This window comes from Nerophis lumbriciformis, linkage group LG05 (assembly GCF_033978685.3).
Source record: "Nerophis lumbriciformis linkage group LG05, RoL_Nlum_v2.1, whole genome shotgun sequence".
NCBI lineage: Eukaryota > Metazoa > Chordata > Actinopteri > Syngnathiformes > Syngnathidae > Nerophis > Nerophis lumbriciformis.
The window spans coordinates 56,708,391-56,725,699 of NC_084552.2; the positions used below are offsets into that span (position 1 = coordinate 56,708,391).

The 17,309-nt window shown below is 41.3% G+C and overlaps 1 protein-coding gene across 5 annotated transcripts in view; it reads left to right on the forward strand.

Moving 5' to 3' along the window:
• The first annotated feature begins 43 nt into the window (after window positions 1-43).
• tbc1d22a (TBC1 domain family, member 22a) overlaps window positions 44-17,309 on the forward strand; it is a 397,563-nt gene continuing 380,297 nt past the window's right edge. For 4 of the 5 annotated variants that reach the window (XM_061959781.1, XM_061959784.1, XM_061959783.1 and 1 more), the window contains exons 1-4: window positions 44-244; window positions 696-752; window positions 13,585-13,768; window positions 13,841-14,090. In XM_061959781.1, the coding sequence (XP_061815765.1) occupies window positions 183-244; window positions 696-752; window positions 13,585-13,768; window positions 13,841-14,090 (553 nt within the window). In that variant the 5' untranslated portion in view covers window positions 44-182. The remainder of the gene's footprint in view (window positions 245-695; window positions 753-13,584; window positions 13,769-13,840; window positions 14,091-17,309) is intronic. The other variant, XM_061959782.1, reaches the window with a different exon arrangement.

Here is a 17,309-nt window from a genome sequence, read left to right on the forward strand (position 1 = left end):
GGAAGTACCTTCGCGGCCAATCACGCACGCGTTTACTCACCGATTAGCCTGTACCAACATGGCAGCGCTCTGAGTCCTGCAGGAAGGAACCAGGAGTAAATAAAGACACATTTGACGTTTTAGCGGGAGCGACAGCGTCCGGACGTCCGTGTTTAGGACCGGTTGGATCCGAGGGGGGGAAAATGTCGAGTGACGGCAGTAAAAAACAGTTCTGGAAAAGAAACGCAGCGAAGGTTCCTGGCAGGTGAGTGACGTGTTCCACTACGGTTGGCTAGATTAGCCTAGCTAGCTTCATTCACTCCAGTGCTGTGATTTAAGCACAAGTTTCACTTTCAGTCACTGTCAAGCTCTTTGGCGTAGCGTTCGCGACTTTTAACCCATACTTCCATGGCGAGGTATCTCCTGCATGTTAGTCAGGCGGGTGCTTTTGAGTCGCTCCAAACAGGCTAACTAAGAGGTGCTAATATGCTAATAGCATCCCATGAAATGTGTCACAGTGCAATGAGGGATCGAACTCTTACACAACAGCCACTTGGCATCACGGAGTAGCTCTGATTCTGCAGCAGAATGTCATCTGACGTATTTAAAAAAAAAAAAGAAAAAAAAGTCAACATTGCTGAGATTAACAAAGCTAGCATGTGCATGAATGGCTTGACAATCAGTTCATTGAGTCTCTCTTTCTCTCACTTCCTCAGCATTCAGCATGTGTATGGCGCGCAACACCCACCTTTTGATCCACTCCTCCATGCTAAGTAAGTTCCTGGGCACTTGGGGGTTGTATTACATTGTCATGCTCTTGCTTGGCAGTTGATTGAAACTTTTATTAGTAGATTGCACAGTCCAGTACATAATCCGTACAATTGACCACTAAATGGTAACACCCGAATAAGTTTTTCCAACTTGTTTAAAGGCCTACTGAAATGCGATTTTCTTATTTAAACGGGGATAGCAGGTCCATTCTATGTGTCATACTTGATCATTTTGCGATATTGCCATATTTTTGCTGAAAGGATTTAGTAGAGGGCAGCACGGTGGCAGAGGGGTTAGTGCGTCTGCCTCACAATACGAAGGTGCTGAGTAGTCTGGGGTTCAATCCCAGGCTCGGGATCTTTCTGTGTGGAGTTTGCATGTTCTCCCTGTGACTGCGTGGGTTCCCTCCGGGTACTCCGGCTTCCTCCCACCTCCAAAGACATGCACCTGGGGATAGGTTGATTGGCAACACTAAAATTGGCCCTAGTGTGTGAATGTGAGTGTGAATGTTGTCTGTCTATCTGTGTTGGCCCTGCGATGAGGTGGCGACTTGTCCAGGGTGTACCCCGCCTTCCGCCCGATTGTAGCTGAGATAGGCTCCAGCGCCCCCTGCGACCCCAAAGGGAATAAGCGGTAGAAAATGGATGGATGGATGGATGGATTTAGTAGAGAACATCGACGATAAAGTTCGCAACTTTTGGTCGCTGATAAAAAAAGCCTTGCCTGTACCGGAAGTAGCATACGAGTAGCGTGACGTCACAGGTTGTGGAGCTCCTCACATCTGCACATTGTTTACAATCATGGCCACCAGCAGCGAGAGCGATTCGGACCGAGAAAGCGACGATTTCCCCATTAATTTGAGCGAGGATGAAAGATTTGTGGATGAGGAAAGTGAGAGTGAAGGACTAGAGGGCAGTGGGAGCGATTCAGATAGGGAAGATGCTGTGAGAGGCGGGTGGGACCTGATATTCAGCTGGGAATGACTAAAACAGTAAATAAACACAAGACGTATACCGTATTTTCCGCACTATAAGCCGCCCCGGGTTATTAGCCGCACCTTCAATGAATGGCATATTTCAAAACTTTGTCCACCTATAAGCCGCCCCGGACTATAAGTCGCGCCTACGCTGCACTAAAGGGAATGTCAAAAAAACAGTCAGATAGGTCAGTCAAACTTTAATAATATATTAAAAACCAGCGTTCTAACAACTCTGTTCACTCCCAAAATGTACGCAAATGTGCAATCACAAACATAGTAAAATTCAAAATAGTGCAGAGCAATAGCAACATAATGTTGCTCGAACGTTAATGTCACAACACACAAAATAAACATAGCGCTCACTTTCTGAAGTTATTCTTCATTCGTAAATCCTTCGTCTTCGGTGTCCGAAGTGAAAAGTTGGGCAAATGTGAGATCCAAAATGGCCGGTTCCGTCTCGTCGAAGTCATCGGAGTCAGTGTCACTGTTATCCAGCAGTTCTGTGAATCCTGCCTTCCGGAAAGCTCGGACCACAGTTGTGACCGAAATATCTGCCCAGGCATTTACGATCCACTGGCAGATGTTGGCGTCGTCTGGCGCTGCCTCCCTGTCTTAGTGAAGGTGTGTTCGCCTTCTGTCATCCATTGTTCCCACGCAGTTAGCAGTCTAGCTTCGAATGCCCTGTTGACACCAATATCTAGCGGCTGGAGGTCTTTTGTCAATCCACCCGGAATGACGGCGAGTATTGAATTAAGCGCGTAAGCGTGTCTCTTAATGTGATGTTATGAGCTAGCAAATATAACAACTACACTACCCAGCATGCAACGATAGTTACGAGCATGCGCGGTAGCCCTGAGAAGCGTTGTATGCTGGCAGTTAGAATGTGGTTATGAGCACGCTGTGAGTAAACGTTGAGAACTCAGTTAACACGCCTCGTCTGCATTATTTATAATTAGACAGACAACACACTTAATAGGAGCCATTTTGGGGTCTTTACATAAACACACAAATGGAAATGAAACGTCACATATCCCAGCATGCACCGCGCGCTTCTTCGTCATCCACTGTTCCCACGCAGTTAGCAGTCTAGCTTCGAATGCCCTGTTGACACCAATATCTAGCGGCTGGAGGTCTTTTGTCAATCCACCCGGAATGACGGCGAGTATTGAATTAAGCGCGTAAGCGTGTCTCTTAATGTGATGTTATGAGCTAGCAAATATAACTACTACACTACCCAGCATGCAACGATAGTTACGAGCATGCGCGGTAGCCCTGAGAAGCGTTGTTGTATGCTGAGAGTTAGAATGTGGTTATGAGCACGCTGTGAGTAAACGTTGAGAACTCAGTTAACACGCCTCGTCTGCATTATTTATAATTAGACAGACAACACACTTAATAGGAGTCATTTTGGGGTCTTTACATAAACACACAAATGGAAATGAAACGTCACATATCCCAGCATGCACCGCGCGCTTCTTCTTCTTCCGGGGGCGGGTGGTTGCTTACAGTACAAGAAGAAGCGCTTCCTGTTCTATGGGGGCGGGTGCTTACCTTGGCGGTTGCTTGCGTAGAAGAAGAAGCGCTTCCTGCTCTACTGGGAAAAAAGATGGCGGCTGTTTACCGAAGTTGCGAGAACGAAACTTTATGAAAATGAATCTTAATATTTATCCATATATAAAGCGCACCGGGTTAAAAGCCGCACTGTCAGCTTTTGAGTAAATTTGTGGTTTTTAGGTGCGGCTAATGGTGCGGAAAATACGGTATATATATATACTCTATTAGCCACAACACAACCAGGCTTATATTTAATATGCCACAAATTAATCCTGCATAACAAACACCTCCCCCCTCCCGTCCATATAACCCACCAATACAACTCAAACACCTGCACAACACACTCAATCCCACAGCCCAAAGTACCGTTTACCTCCCCAAAGTTCATACAGCACATATATTTCCCCAAAGTTACATACGTGACATGCACATAGCGGCACGCACGTACGGGCAAGCGATCAAATGTTTGGAAGCGTACTCACGGTACCGTGTCTGCGTATCCAACTCAAAGTCCTCCTGGTAAGAGGCTCTGTTGTCCCAGTTCTCCACAGGCCAATGGTAAAGATTGACTGTCATCTTCCGGCAATGTAAACAATGAAGCACCGGCCGTGTTTGTGTTGCTAAAGTCGGCCGCAATACAGCGCTTCCCACCTACAGCTTTCTTCTTTGCTGTCTCCATTGTTCATTGAACAAATTGCAAAAGATTCACCAACACAGATGTCCAGAATACTGTGGAATTTTGCGATGAAACAGACGACTTAATAGCTGGCCACCATGCTGTCTCAAAATGTCCACTACAATCCGCGACGTCACGCGCTGACGTCATCATATCGAGACGTTTTCAGCAGGATATTTCGCGCGAAATTTAAAATTGCACTTTAGTAAACTAACCCGGCCGTATTGGCATGTGTTGCAATGTTAAGATTTCATCATTGATGTATAAACTATCAGACTGCGTGGTCGGTAGTAGTGGGTTTCAGTAGGCCTTTAAGTCGGGGTCCACGTTAATCAATTCATGGTATAAATATGTACGATCAGCATAATACAGTCATCACACAAGTTAATCATCAGGGTATATCAGGGGTGCCCATTACGTCGATCGCGATCTACCAGTCGATCGCGATCGACCGGTCGATCGCGCGGTGTGTGTCAGTCGATTGCCAGCCAGGCATTGGAAAAAATAGACCTAAAAATTTGCGATCATAAATCTTCCCTATGACGTTACTTTATTGACATTCAAGGCACCCGAGGATCTTGTGAGATGACGCTGGCTGCAGCCAGCTCAGTGTGAAGAATAAAAAGACCGTCAGGAAGGCGAGAAACAGTTTTTATTCCAACCGTGCCGTCAAAAGCCTAGAGACTGACCGCACAGTTCCTGTCTTCACAATAAAAGTGCTGCTCGATGCTGCCTGCGCTAGCAAAGTAAGAGTCTCCGAAAGCTAGCGCAAACAAGCGAGCAAGCCACACAGTTTTCCGTCGATCTATTTCTTGTGAAGTGTAAAAAAACGAGTATGGAAGCTGGACAAACAGGATGCCAAAACCAACCACTTCAATGTGGTATTGGACAGAAAGGAGGACTTTTTTTTTCTCCTCCACGATGTAAAATCGAAAATGTGGAAGTTGTCAGCACTACTGTGAATCTTCTCTGATTACAATCCATGCAAGTCATCTGAATCAGGTAATATACCAACTTATATTCTTGTGCCATCTTTCATGAAGACAAGAATATCTTCATGAAAGATGGCGATCTATATGTTAAACATGCATGTATGGTGTACACCTTTTACATGTGAACAAAAACGGCAAAAAAAAAATTAAAAATTATATTTATGTATATATATGTATGAAGTAGATCACCTCGACTTGGTCATTTAAAAAGTAGCTCGCCAGCTGAAAAAGTGTGGGCACACCTGGGGTATATACATTGAATTATTTACATTATTTACAATCCGGGGGGTGGAATGTGGAGGGGGTTGGGGCGGGGGGTTAGGTTTGGTTGATATCAGCACTTCAGTCATCAACAATTATATCATCTGAGAAATGGACATTAAAACAGTGTAGGTCTGACTTGGTAGGATATGTACAGCGAGCAGTGAGCATAGTGAGCTCAGAAAGCATAAGAACAAGTATATACATTTGATTATTTACATTTGATTAATTACAATCCAGGGAGGTGGGATGTGGTGGGGGGAGGGGGTTAGGCTAGGGTTGTAGTTGCCTGGAGGTGTTCTCTTAGTGCGGTTTTGAAGGAGGATAGAGATGCCCTTTCTTTTACACCTGTTGGGAGTGCATTCCATATTGCTGTGGCATAGAAGGAGAATGAGTTAAGACCTTTGTTAGATCGGAATCTGAGTTTGACGTGGTTTGTGGAGCTCCCCCTGGTGTTGTGGTTATGGCGGTCATTTACGTTATGGAAGTAGTTTGACATGTACTTCGGTACCAGGGAGGTGTAGCAAATTTTATAGACTAGGCTCAGTGCAAGTTGTTTTACTCTGTCCTCCACCCTGAGCCAGCCCCAGAAGTGGGTAGGAGTGAGGTGTGATCTGAGGTGGAGGTCTAGAAGTAACCTGACTAGCTTGTTCTGGGATGTAGTTTTTAGTTAGTAACAGTCCATGCACTACCTTATTATGCATTGAATGCAGTTTTCAGTTTTCATGTGACACTGTTGATTTATTTTATTATACACGGAGTTAAGCATGGAAATTGATAACAATTACTAATTACCACTGTCGAGTCTGCTTAACGGTTTGTCATCAATTCTTTTATTGATTCCCATTTGGATTAAATATCAGCAAACAAGTTGAGTAGCGTCATCTTGATTTGTAGTCGTTCAGAAAAAAACAACATGGGTGTACAAACACAACAGTGAGGTCTTGAAATGACCCACAACCTCGATTGAGTGCCAGATAAAAGCATTTTGTTTTGAAAATAACTATAATTTCAAAATCAGAAGTACTTTATTAATCCCTAATGGGGAAATTGGGGTGTTTATTTAGTTTATTAAGGATCCCCAATAGTCTACACCGCAGTTGAGACTATTCTTCCTGGGGTCCAGGCAAAAAACATCACATATTCACAAAACAAAATATTACAATGCAGTACAACATGATCCATCCATCCATTTTATTCCGCTTATCTGAGGTTGGGTCGCGGGGGCAGCAGCTAAAGCAGAGAAGCCCAGACTTCCCTCTCCCCAGCCAAATCGTCCAGCTCCTCCCAGGAGATCCCGAGGCTTTCCCTGGCCAGCCAGGAGACATAGTCTTCCCCGTGGCCTCCTGCCGGTCCGACGTGCCCTAAAAAACCCCCCTAGGGAGGCGTTCGGGTGGCATCCTGAGCAGATGCCCGAACCACAACATGATCAATAATAAAATTTAGTTATACAAAAATAGCAACAAAAACAACAAAAAAACAATAACTTGGGAGTTTACATAATAATGTTCATATCAAAAATAAAAAAAGAGCAATGTAAAAATAGGTATATATTTTTTTCAAAAATAAAACAGAGAACCAATGGCCTACAATGTACCCATTAGTGTACCAAAGACAAACAATATTCTAAGTGACAAAAAAGTACCATAAATAATAAAATATGACATAAAGTACATACAAAATCAAGATAATATTGTTGCAATATAATCGTTGCAATTCTTCCAATATAGTTATAAAAAAGCAATACAATAAACAAAAGTACCAAGTATGTTTACTATGATAGCATAAGTATAAGATAAACAATATATACATGATGAATTAAATATATTTCACAGTTACTGACCGGTTTGCAGACAGAGTGCACAGTTATGAGGTTTAATAAATGTGTCCAGTATTCAAGTGTGAGACTCTAATATAATAAAAAAATAAATATTCTACTGTCGTAATAAACAACATTTTACAAATTATTCTGTGACATGTCAATTACAAAAAAAAGTTAAGTAACATGTTTGACATTTTTCAAATAGAAGTAAAAAGTATTGTTTTAAAAAATGTATAAAACGATGCATACTGCGTCAGTCAAAGACAAACACAAGCATATCTATTAGAACTGTACATTGCAATTTTTCAACCGTCAACTCTAACAATTATCCGTTATTTTTTTAGAATAAAGTTAAAGTCCCAACGATAGTCACACACACACTAGGTGTGGGGAAATTATAAACATTAAGCATATCTACTTTTTTAGGAAGCACACGTGATATTTCTGACTAATCACAGTGTCTCCAGCTGTGGAGAACACTTCTTAGGAAGGGAGCGTGCAAACTACCTGTCGGACGCTGTCTCGTCATGTGATGCATGAGAAACATTCATCTCGCGTTTACAGTGAATAATGGCATGTTTTAACACGATAGGAGGCAGTGTTAGTTTAATTACCTGCAGGATTTTCATTGGACTTGTTGCTGGTGGTGATTCACTTCTGCCTCTGAGGGGATGCAAAATGTGTCATTCATTCAAAGTTATCACATGCTCTAATGTTTCTGCTAGTATTTTCTCAATTTGATGCAATATACACTTTGCAAGTATTGAAGGTTTCCCTGTTGTCTTCTTTTCTCGTGAATAATTCTAACGTCTGTGCTGCTGATCGGTACAGTGCATGGTGACTTCATGCGTGCCCACAGGCATTGATAAGGGAGTCATTAAAAAGACTGTCAAAGGATTCCCAGGAATTGAAAACTTGGGAGTCCGTTCTCAACAAGAACTGTTTTTCGATTCTCATGTCTAGTGAGAGTTCATGTTTTAAGTTTTGTAAGGCGTCCTGTTTTCGCCATACCTTCTCGGCTAGTTCCGAAGTGACCATACTGGAAAATCTGGTTGTGGTTGAACAACATTGCAGGATACTAATCAAGTTTTTTTTCTTTCTCTGTTTAGGCATATAGCAAGGATTTTACAGTGCATATTTAGAAAATAGAACTATGTATTTTTTTAGGGCTGTCAAAATTAACAAGTTAACCCATGACAATAATCACAAAAATGATCACGTTAATCATGAACACACTTAGATTAATCATGCAATTTATTTTGACCGTACAAGCTCTTTAACCTACCCAGTGGTTTTCCAACATTTTTCACTAAGCACCACCTAAGAAAACACTCTGTTCTTTTAATGACGAACATTAAAAGACAGTAGCACAGTCATTAAAAACAAGGCAGAAGTTTTTTTAACTAGTAGATTTAATATTTTTGTCCACTCTTAAGATTGCACACAGTTTGAAAGAGTCAGGCCACCAGACAAAAAATGATCTGGTCCGATGAGACAAAGATTGAACTCTTTGGCGTGAATGCCAGCCATCGCACCGCTCATCACCAGGCCAATAGGAATGGCCTCAATCTCGTTACCTTGCGTAATGACAATAAAGCTGATTCTGATTCTGATTCTGATTCTGATTCTGAATAACATCTCTACAGTGAAGCATGGTGGTGGCAGCAGGATCATGTTTTCCAGTGGCAAGAACTGGGGGACTAGTCAGGGTTGAGGGAAAGATGAATGCAGCAATGTACAGAGACATCCTTGGTGAAAACCGATGATTCCTTGAGAGAGGCACTGCAAAGAGGAATGAGCAAAGAGGAGTGGTTGAATCTGCCCAAAGATAGGTGTGCCAAGCTTGTGGCATTGTATTCCAAAAGACTAGAGGCTGTAATTGCCTAAAGTGCATAGACAAAGTATTGAGCAAAGGGTCTGCATACTTATGTACATGTTTTTTATTTATTTTTTATTTTTTATTACATTTGCAAATTTGAAAAAAAAAAAAAGTATTTTCACATTGTCATTTTGAGGACAAAAATGAATTTATTCCATTTTGGAATAACTGTAATATAGCAAAATGTGGAAAAGTGAATACTCTATCAAATCTATGGATGCACAGTAAGCGCTCTGATACAAGCAGTCCTTTAGTGCGTTTTAACTGTGCAAAGCTGGACAGCCAATCAACATCTAAATGTCCTCCAATGAGCACACACATTTGGTCTTGTATTTTTGTCAATTAATTTACAAAAGGTAAACATGCTAGGCTATACTGTTGGTAACTAAGTATCTAACGGCTACAGAACAGCTAGGGACACAGGCCAAACACTTGTAATAAGTGTCATTAATTGAACGATATTGCAGTCTTAAACACTACTATTGTCAATATAAAGCTCTCTCCCGGTTGCAGTTAGTCCAGAACGCGGCAGCACAACTTTTAACAGGGCCCAGGAAACACGAGCGTATAGCCCCAATTCTTCAGAGTTTGCACTGGCTCCCTGTTCATTTTAGAATTGATTTTAAAACCTTGCTGTTTGTTTTTAAAGCTTTACATGGACTGGCACCTCAGTATATCTCGGACCTCATCCAAATTACACTCTGCCCCTCCATTTTCAAACTGCTCCCACAGTGGAGTGTTTTAAGTCTCGTCTTAAGACCCACTTTTATTCTTTGGTTTTTAACACTACGTGAGTTGTGTGGTCCTCTGTCCTCTGTTGTCCTCTGTGTTTTTAAAAAAATGTTGATTTCTATTTACTGTTTTAATTGGTTTTACCCTTTAAAATCATTTTTAATAATGTTTATTTTTATATTGTTTTTATATTGGTTTTATATTTATTTATTTTTTGTTTTTATTCAGTCATTGGTGGAGCTAAGGATAATATTTGAATATGGTTTTTAATATTGTTGTGCAGCACTTTGTAAACATCTTTGTTGTTTAAATGTGCTATATAAATAAAGTGGATTGGATAAACACGTATCAAATAGCAATTATAGTTGCATATTACTTACACATATAAAGTCTCCAAGGCATAAGCGGATTACAAATTATCCAGAAACAACCGTGTCCGCATCATTCAACTTACTGCGTCATGCTTAGGGCTGGGCGATATGGCGATAAACTGTGTGCTTTTTTATATTGATCGATATCGATAATTATCGATCTTTTTTATGACTTATTTTAGGCCTGCAAATAAAAACAGTTATGCACTTAAAGGTGATATTTATTTATCAGTGGAGAGGGTGTCTGGTAGCCAGGGTCGGATGAGCTTATCTAAGGTGGCACAATAAATGCAGTTGATTCGAAGTTAGTTTCAATTTGAGACACCAGAAGGCAGTAGTGCATAAGCTATTGAACACGACACAGAGTAGTGTGGGAAGCAACAAATTACACCAGCACATTGGAAGTGTCAGGATGTTGCCGCACCGTCTGCATTAAAACCAACAAAACTAAAGATAATTTCTGTTATTGAGTTGATAGATGAAGATATCACAGTTTTTCTTCTCACTCCATGCAGAGAATCCACAGCGAGACAGAAAGATGTAGCAACCTATCTTGGTTGTTGATACTGTTACGTGATTGGCTGTTAGCGTGTGCCTCCCATTGCTCAGTGACACTTCTTGGTTCCTGTATGCTGGGTTCCCAGCACGCGAGTGACTTCATGCAACAAATCTTTCTTCAAAATATGTTTCCTGCCGACCAAAAAATATTAATATATATCAAACGTTTTATCGAACGCATTTTATATTGATATGGACGGTGTGTCTATTGCGATATATATTGATATTGTTTCATCAGCCCAGTCCTAGTCATACTTAATGAGTTATTTTGACCACCAAGTGTTACCAAAAAATACAATTACCACAACCCTTCAACTTAAAGACAGCATAAGTCGGTTCCAGACTGTTAAAATAAATAGGTTAGTGTTTTTCATACCTACCATTGTTTACTGTGTGACTTATTTCACTTGACCAAACCTCTTTTAACATTTCACATTACAAAACAATTCAAGTGTGCATGATGCCTGGTGATATCGTATCTGATACCTGTATTGGGAGACCCTACCGGTATTTAAAATCACTGTTTTTGGCCCGCGGCACATTTTCTCTTTGGCCAAGGTGAGCAAAAAGTTTGGGCACCCCCTTTTCAATCAGGAGTGCCCAAACTTTTTGACTGTGGCGCCACATTGGGCTTAAAAAATGTGGCCTGGGCCCGACTGCATGCAAAGTACCGGTAACTATATATGTATATATGTGTGTGTGTGTGTTTAAATATTATAATAACATAATGGATATATAATTAAAAAATGTTATAATTGAATATCAAGAGTATGCGAAAGTTCAATTCCTACCTTGTTTACTTCCATGCCTTCTTAAAGTTTTGTAATCAATCAGAAATATCATGGACAGGTGTGGAGAAAGTGTTCTGCAGTTTTCCCATCATCCCTTGTAATGGATTTTAATGGGTGTAGTTTAGATTTTTTATGGTGATTGGATGTTTTTTTTTAATAATCACAAAGTTCAATGAGCAGGATGTGTTATGTGAAACCATGTTTTTTGGGCTGGTTGAATTTTTTTTCCTGCATCATGACTAAGGAAGGTTGTTTGGATTGGGTCATATAGGTGAACTCTGTGCACGCACTCACACCGATGTACAAATAATGGGCACTGACTTGAGTTACTTTCGTTAACCACCAGAGGGTGACAAAATAGTAGCTGTCAGACCGCTGAGTATTTGTACAGGTAAAAGCCAGTAAATTAGAATATTTTGAAAAACTTGATTTATTTCAGTAATTGCATTCAAAAGGTGTAACTTGTACATTATATTTATTCATTGCACACAGACTGATGCATTCAAATGTTTATTTCATTTAATTTTGATGATTTGAAGTGGCAACAAATGAAAATCCAAAATTCCGTGTGTCACAAAATTAGAATATTACTTAAGGCTAATACAAAAAAGGGATTTTTAGAAATGTTGGCCAACTGAAAAGTATGAAAATGAAAAATATGAGCATGTACAATACTCAATACTTGGTTGGAGCTCCTTTTGCCTCAATTACTGCGTTAATGCGGCGTGGCATGGAGTCGATGAGTTTCTGGCACCGCTCAGGTGTTATGAGAGCCCAGGTTGCTCTGATAGTGGCCTTCAACTCTTCTGCGTATTTGGGTCTGGCATTCTGCATCTTCATTTTCACAATACCCCACAGATGTTCTATGGGGCTAAGGTCAGGGGAGTTGGCGGGCCAATTTAGAACAGAAATACCATGGTCCGTAAACCAGGCACGGGTAGATTTTGCGCTGTGTGCAGGCGCCAAGTCCTGTTGGAACTTGAAATCTCCATCTCCATAGAGCAGGTCAGCAGCAGGAAGCATGAAGTGCTCTAAAACTTGCTGGTAGACGGCTGCGTTGACCCTGGATCTCAGGAAACAGAGTGGACCGACACCAGCAGATGACATGGCACCCCAAACCATCACCCAACCATGCAAATTTTGCATTTCCTTTGGAAATCGAGGTCCCAGAGTCTGGAGGAAGACAGGAGAGGCACAGGATCCACGTTGCCTGAAGTCTAGTGTAAAGTTTCCACCATCAGTGATGGTTTGGGGTGCCATGTCATCTGCTGGTGTCGGTCCACTCTGTTTCCTGAGATCCAGGGTCAACGCAGCCGTCTACCAGCAAGTTTTAGAGCACTTCATGCTTCCTGCTGCTGACCTGCTCTATGGAGATGGAGATTTCAAGTTCCAACAGGACTTGGCGCCTGCACACAGCGCAAAATCTACCCGTGCCTGGTTTACGGACTATGGTATTTCTGTTCTAAATTGGCCCGCCAACTTCCCTGACCTTAGCCCCATAGAAAATCTGTGGGGTATTGTGAAAAGGAAGATGCAGAATGCCAGACCCAAAAACGCAGAAGAGTTGAAGGCCACTATCAGAGCAACCTGGGCTCTCATAACACCTGAGCAGTGCCAGAAACTCATCGACTCCATGCCACGCCGCATTAACGCAGTAATTGAGGCAAAAGGAGCTCCAACCAAGTATTGAGTATTGTACATGCTCATATTTTTCATTTTCATACTTTTCAGTTGGCCAACATTTCTAAAAATCCTTTTTTTGTATTAGCCTTAAGTAATATTCTAATTTTGTGACACACGGAATTTTGGATTTTCATTTGTTGCCACTTCAAATCATCAAAATTAAATGAAATAAACATTTGAATGCATCAGTCTGTGTGCAATGAATAAATATAATGTACAAGTTACACCTTTTGAATGCAATTACTGAAATAAATCAAGTTTTTCAAAATATTCTAATTTACTGGCTTTTACCTGTATATTATATAAAAACGCAGCGCTCGGCTAAATTGTTAATTGGCCGCACTTGGCCCGCGGGCCATAGTTTGGACACCCCTGCTCTAAATTGTCTATATGTGTTTGAGTGGTTGTTTATCTATATGGCTTCTAGTCAAGGGTGGGTTGCTTCTCTCGTCCGAAAGCTTGCTGGATTACGATGCACATTATTCTTTGAACCACAGCACATTAACTTTGTTTGGCCTGCTTTTCCTGCCATCTAGCTTGATTAAGGTGGGCAACAAGCCGTCTCCTGCCACGCCGGGCAAGCCCAAGAAGGCCACGACGTTCCAAGAGTTCGAGAGCATTACGAGCGACGCCTGGGACGTCGGCGACGACGATGACGAGCTCCTGGCCATGGCAGCGCAGAACCTCAACATCGAGGTTGTCATGGAGACCGCTAATAAGGTACTGACCTCATGCTTAGCTTGAGTACATGGTGAAGAACAAAATACATCTTTTTTTTAATCCTCTCTGCAGGTGATAGAAAATCACAGCAAGCTGCAGGAGAGACAGAAGCTGGACGACACCGTAGAGTCGTGTCAAAGAGGGGACGACAACACGCAAGAGGCGGAGTACGAGGAGGACGACGAGGAGGACGATGAGGATGACCGAGTGGAGGAGGGAGACTTGACCAGTCCAGAGGTTTCCTTTTCCTTCCAGAGCAGTCATGACACTGAGGGACGTTTGGTTAAATCCCACAGCGAAGCTCCGATCGGATCACCGAAAGGTTAGCGGGAGGATTTCCTTATTTCCCTACACAGTAGAATCTTGAACTACGAACTTAATTGGTTCTTGAACAGGGTATGTAAATCTAAAAGTTCATATAGTGGAGCAAATTTCTCCATAAGAAACAATGTAAATATACATAATTGGTTCCAGCTTCGACAAAAGTCCATATTTTAATAAAGGTTTGCACACTTTAAACACAATATCAAGTGCTATACAGTACTGTATATTAGAGATCAACCGAATATCGGTGCTGATATTAGGCATTTTGACGTATATCATTTTTGGCCTCTATTTATCGGTATTTTTTTTTCTCCAACTACATCAGTAGATATAATATACCGTATTTTTCGGACTATAAGTCGCAGTTTTTTTCATAGTTTGGCCGGGGGTGCGACTTATACTCAGGAGCGACTTATGTGTGAAATTATTAACACATTACCGTAAAATATCAAATAACATTATTTAGCTCATTCACGTAAGAGACTAGACATATAAGATTTCATGGGATTTAGCGATTAGGAGTGACAGATTGTTTGGTAAACGTATAGCATGTTCTATATGTTATAGTTATTTGAATGACTCTTACCATAATATGTTACGTTAACATACCAGGCACCTTCTCAGTTGGTTATTTATGCGTCATATAACGTACACTTATTCAGCCTGTTGTTTACTATTCTTTATTTATTTTAAATTGCCTTTCATATGTCTATTCTTGGTGTTGGGTTTTATCAAATAAATTTCCTCATAAAATGCGACTTATACTCCAGTGCGACTTATATATGTTTTTTCCCTTCTTTATTATGCATGTTCGGCCGGTGCGACTTATACTCCGGAGCGACTTATACTCCGAAAAATGCGGTGTATATATATATATATATATATATATATGTATGTGTGGGAAAAAAATCACAAGACTATTTCATCTCTACAGGCCTGTTTCATGAGGGGGGGTACCCTCAATCGTCAGGAGATTTTAATGGGAGCATTCGCATACCATGGTTTATATAGGGCACAGAGTGGGTGGGTACAGGCTGGCCTAGGGGCGTGGTGATTGGCTCATGTGTTACCTAGGAGGTGTTTCCGTCTATGGCGGCATGTTGTTACAATTTCGCTGCGCTTGTTGAGGGATGACAGGTCTGGACGGTAAATAATAAACAGTTTCTCTTTCAAGCATAGGTTGCATCTTTTATTACCACTATTGTAAGGTGTGCTGGATGCAAGAATTTGCCATGTTATTGAATATTCAACATTATTGTCTTTGAGGTCCCAAATGTGTTTGCTGAGTTCTGTGGTATTTCGCAGGTTTTTGTTCCTGAAAGAAGCCTTGTGATTGTTCCATCTGGTTTTGAATTCTCCCTCGGTTAATCCTACATATGTGTCGGATGTGTTAATGTCCTTGCGTATTACCTTAGATTGGTAGACAACTGATGTTTGTAAGCACCCCCCGTTGAGAGGGCAATCAGGTTTCTTTCGACAATTACATCCTTTGTTGGTTTTGGAGTCGCTCTGTCTGAGGGCCGACGGCTCATTTGCAATTGTTTTGTTGTGGTTTGAGATGATTTGTCGTATATTGTTCATGCAGCTGTAGCTCAATTTAATGTTGTTCTTGTTGAATACTTTTCTTAGGATGTTGTCTTTGGGAAAGTGTTTGTCAATCAGATTGAGGAATTTGTGTCCAATGTTCGTTGAGACGTTTTTGCTGTATGGGGGGTTGTACCAGATGATGTCGTTCCGTTTTCTGTTCTTTTTTGGCTGGTTTCCTGGCGTGGGTTCATAGGTGAGGGTGAAATTGTATCCGCTTTCATCAAGGGCTTTTTGGTACGGGGGGGTTGCTTGGTCAAATTCAGCTTTGCTAGATGACAGCATCGATAGCCTTTTATTGATTCCGGTAGGTATTCTTTTCGTGGTGGTGGGTGGGTGGTTGCTGTCATGGTGCATGTATTGGAGTGTTGTGTTGGGTTTCGTGAATAATTGGTAGCTGTTATTTCTCAGGTTGAAAGTGACGTCAAGGAAGTTGACGGTTTGCTTGTTGGCTTCAATCGTGATCCGTAGGCCGTTCTCTTTGAAAATTTGGCATATGCGCTTCTTGGTATTCTCGCTGCTCCTTGGTGAGGCGCGACACACTGCCAGTCCGTCATCACGGTAAATACCAAGGTTCAGATTGAGGCTAGCGAGCTGGGAGAGGAGGAAACTCCCAACGAGTTCACACGTTTCTGCTCCGTCAAAACTTCCCATAGTGACGTCAAATGTTGCATTGTTCTTTTTTTGCCATGGTGTACTGTTGTGGATGAGAATGGAGTTTTTTGCGTGGATGATGATGTTTCTTTCGTTGCCTGTGATTGAGTCGTAGTCTGAGGCGAAGTCTAGTGCTTGAGTCAGTAGGTCTTGCGTGATGGAAGGGTAAAATTCCTCGATATCAAAGGAGATAAAGTTGTGCTGTTGTTTGTCTTGAATGTTGTTGAACCATTTGATTACTGCTGCTGTATTTCTCCATTGGTTGAGTGGTGTTTTGTCCTTGATTTTTGTGTTGACTCTGTCCAGGATTATTTTGCTGATTTTTCCTATTTCAGATTTAGTTGGGTTTATTAGTCGGCATGTTGGGTTATTTGGGAAGTTGGGTTTGTGGTCCTTCAATGTGATGAAGGCTTCCTTGTTGGCTGTGGCGTATATATATATATATATATATATATGTATATATATATATATATATATGATATGATATGATACCCGTATTTAGTATTAAAAAAAAAAACATGGTCAAGTACATAGTTAACACTGCTCAAGCACCAGCCGTTTTGCCTTGCTTGAGAAAAGTTGCCTTTTTTTCCGCACCGCAGAGCTTACTCTGCCAAGACCACCACGACTTCCAGTTTTTGCCGGGAAATCCAGTTTTTGTCCTTTTTTCCTGGCGTCTTATCGCTTCCGTTGTGTTTGTTTCGCTACTGCAACGAACAATCCTCCGTCCACAGCAAGGAGCGTGGGCTGGTTAAAGAAGTGCGGCTAGTTTTATGTTCTGTGATTCAATCAAATAACACAAAGTACATGGATGGAAATTAAAATCTGGACAAACATCCAAACTTTGCGTGAATAGATTCACAAATAGGATATTTATTAGGAGCTAGAGTTGATTTTATTTAAATGTACAATTTCAGAGTACCTCACAAGGAAACCTTACAATGTATTAAAACTGTTATAAAATTGTATACAATTGAGT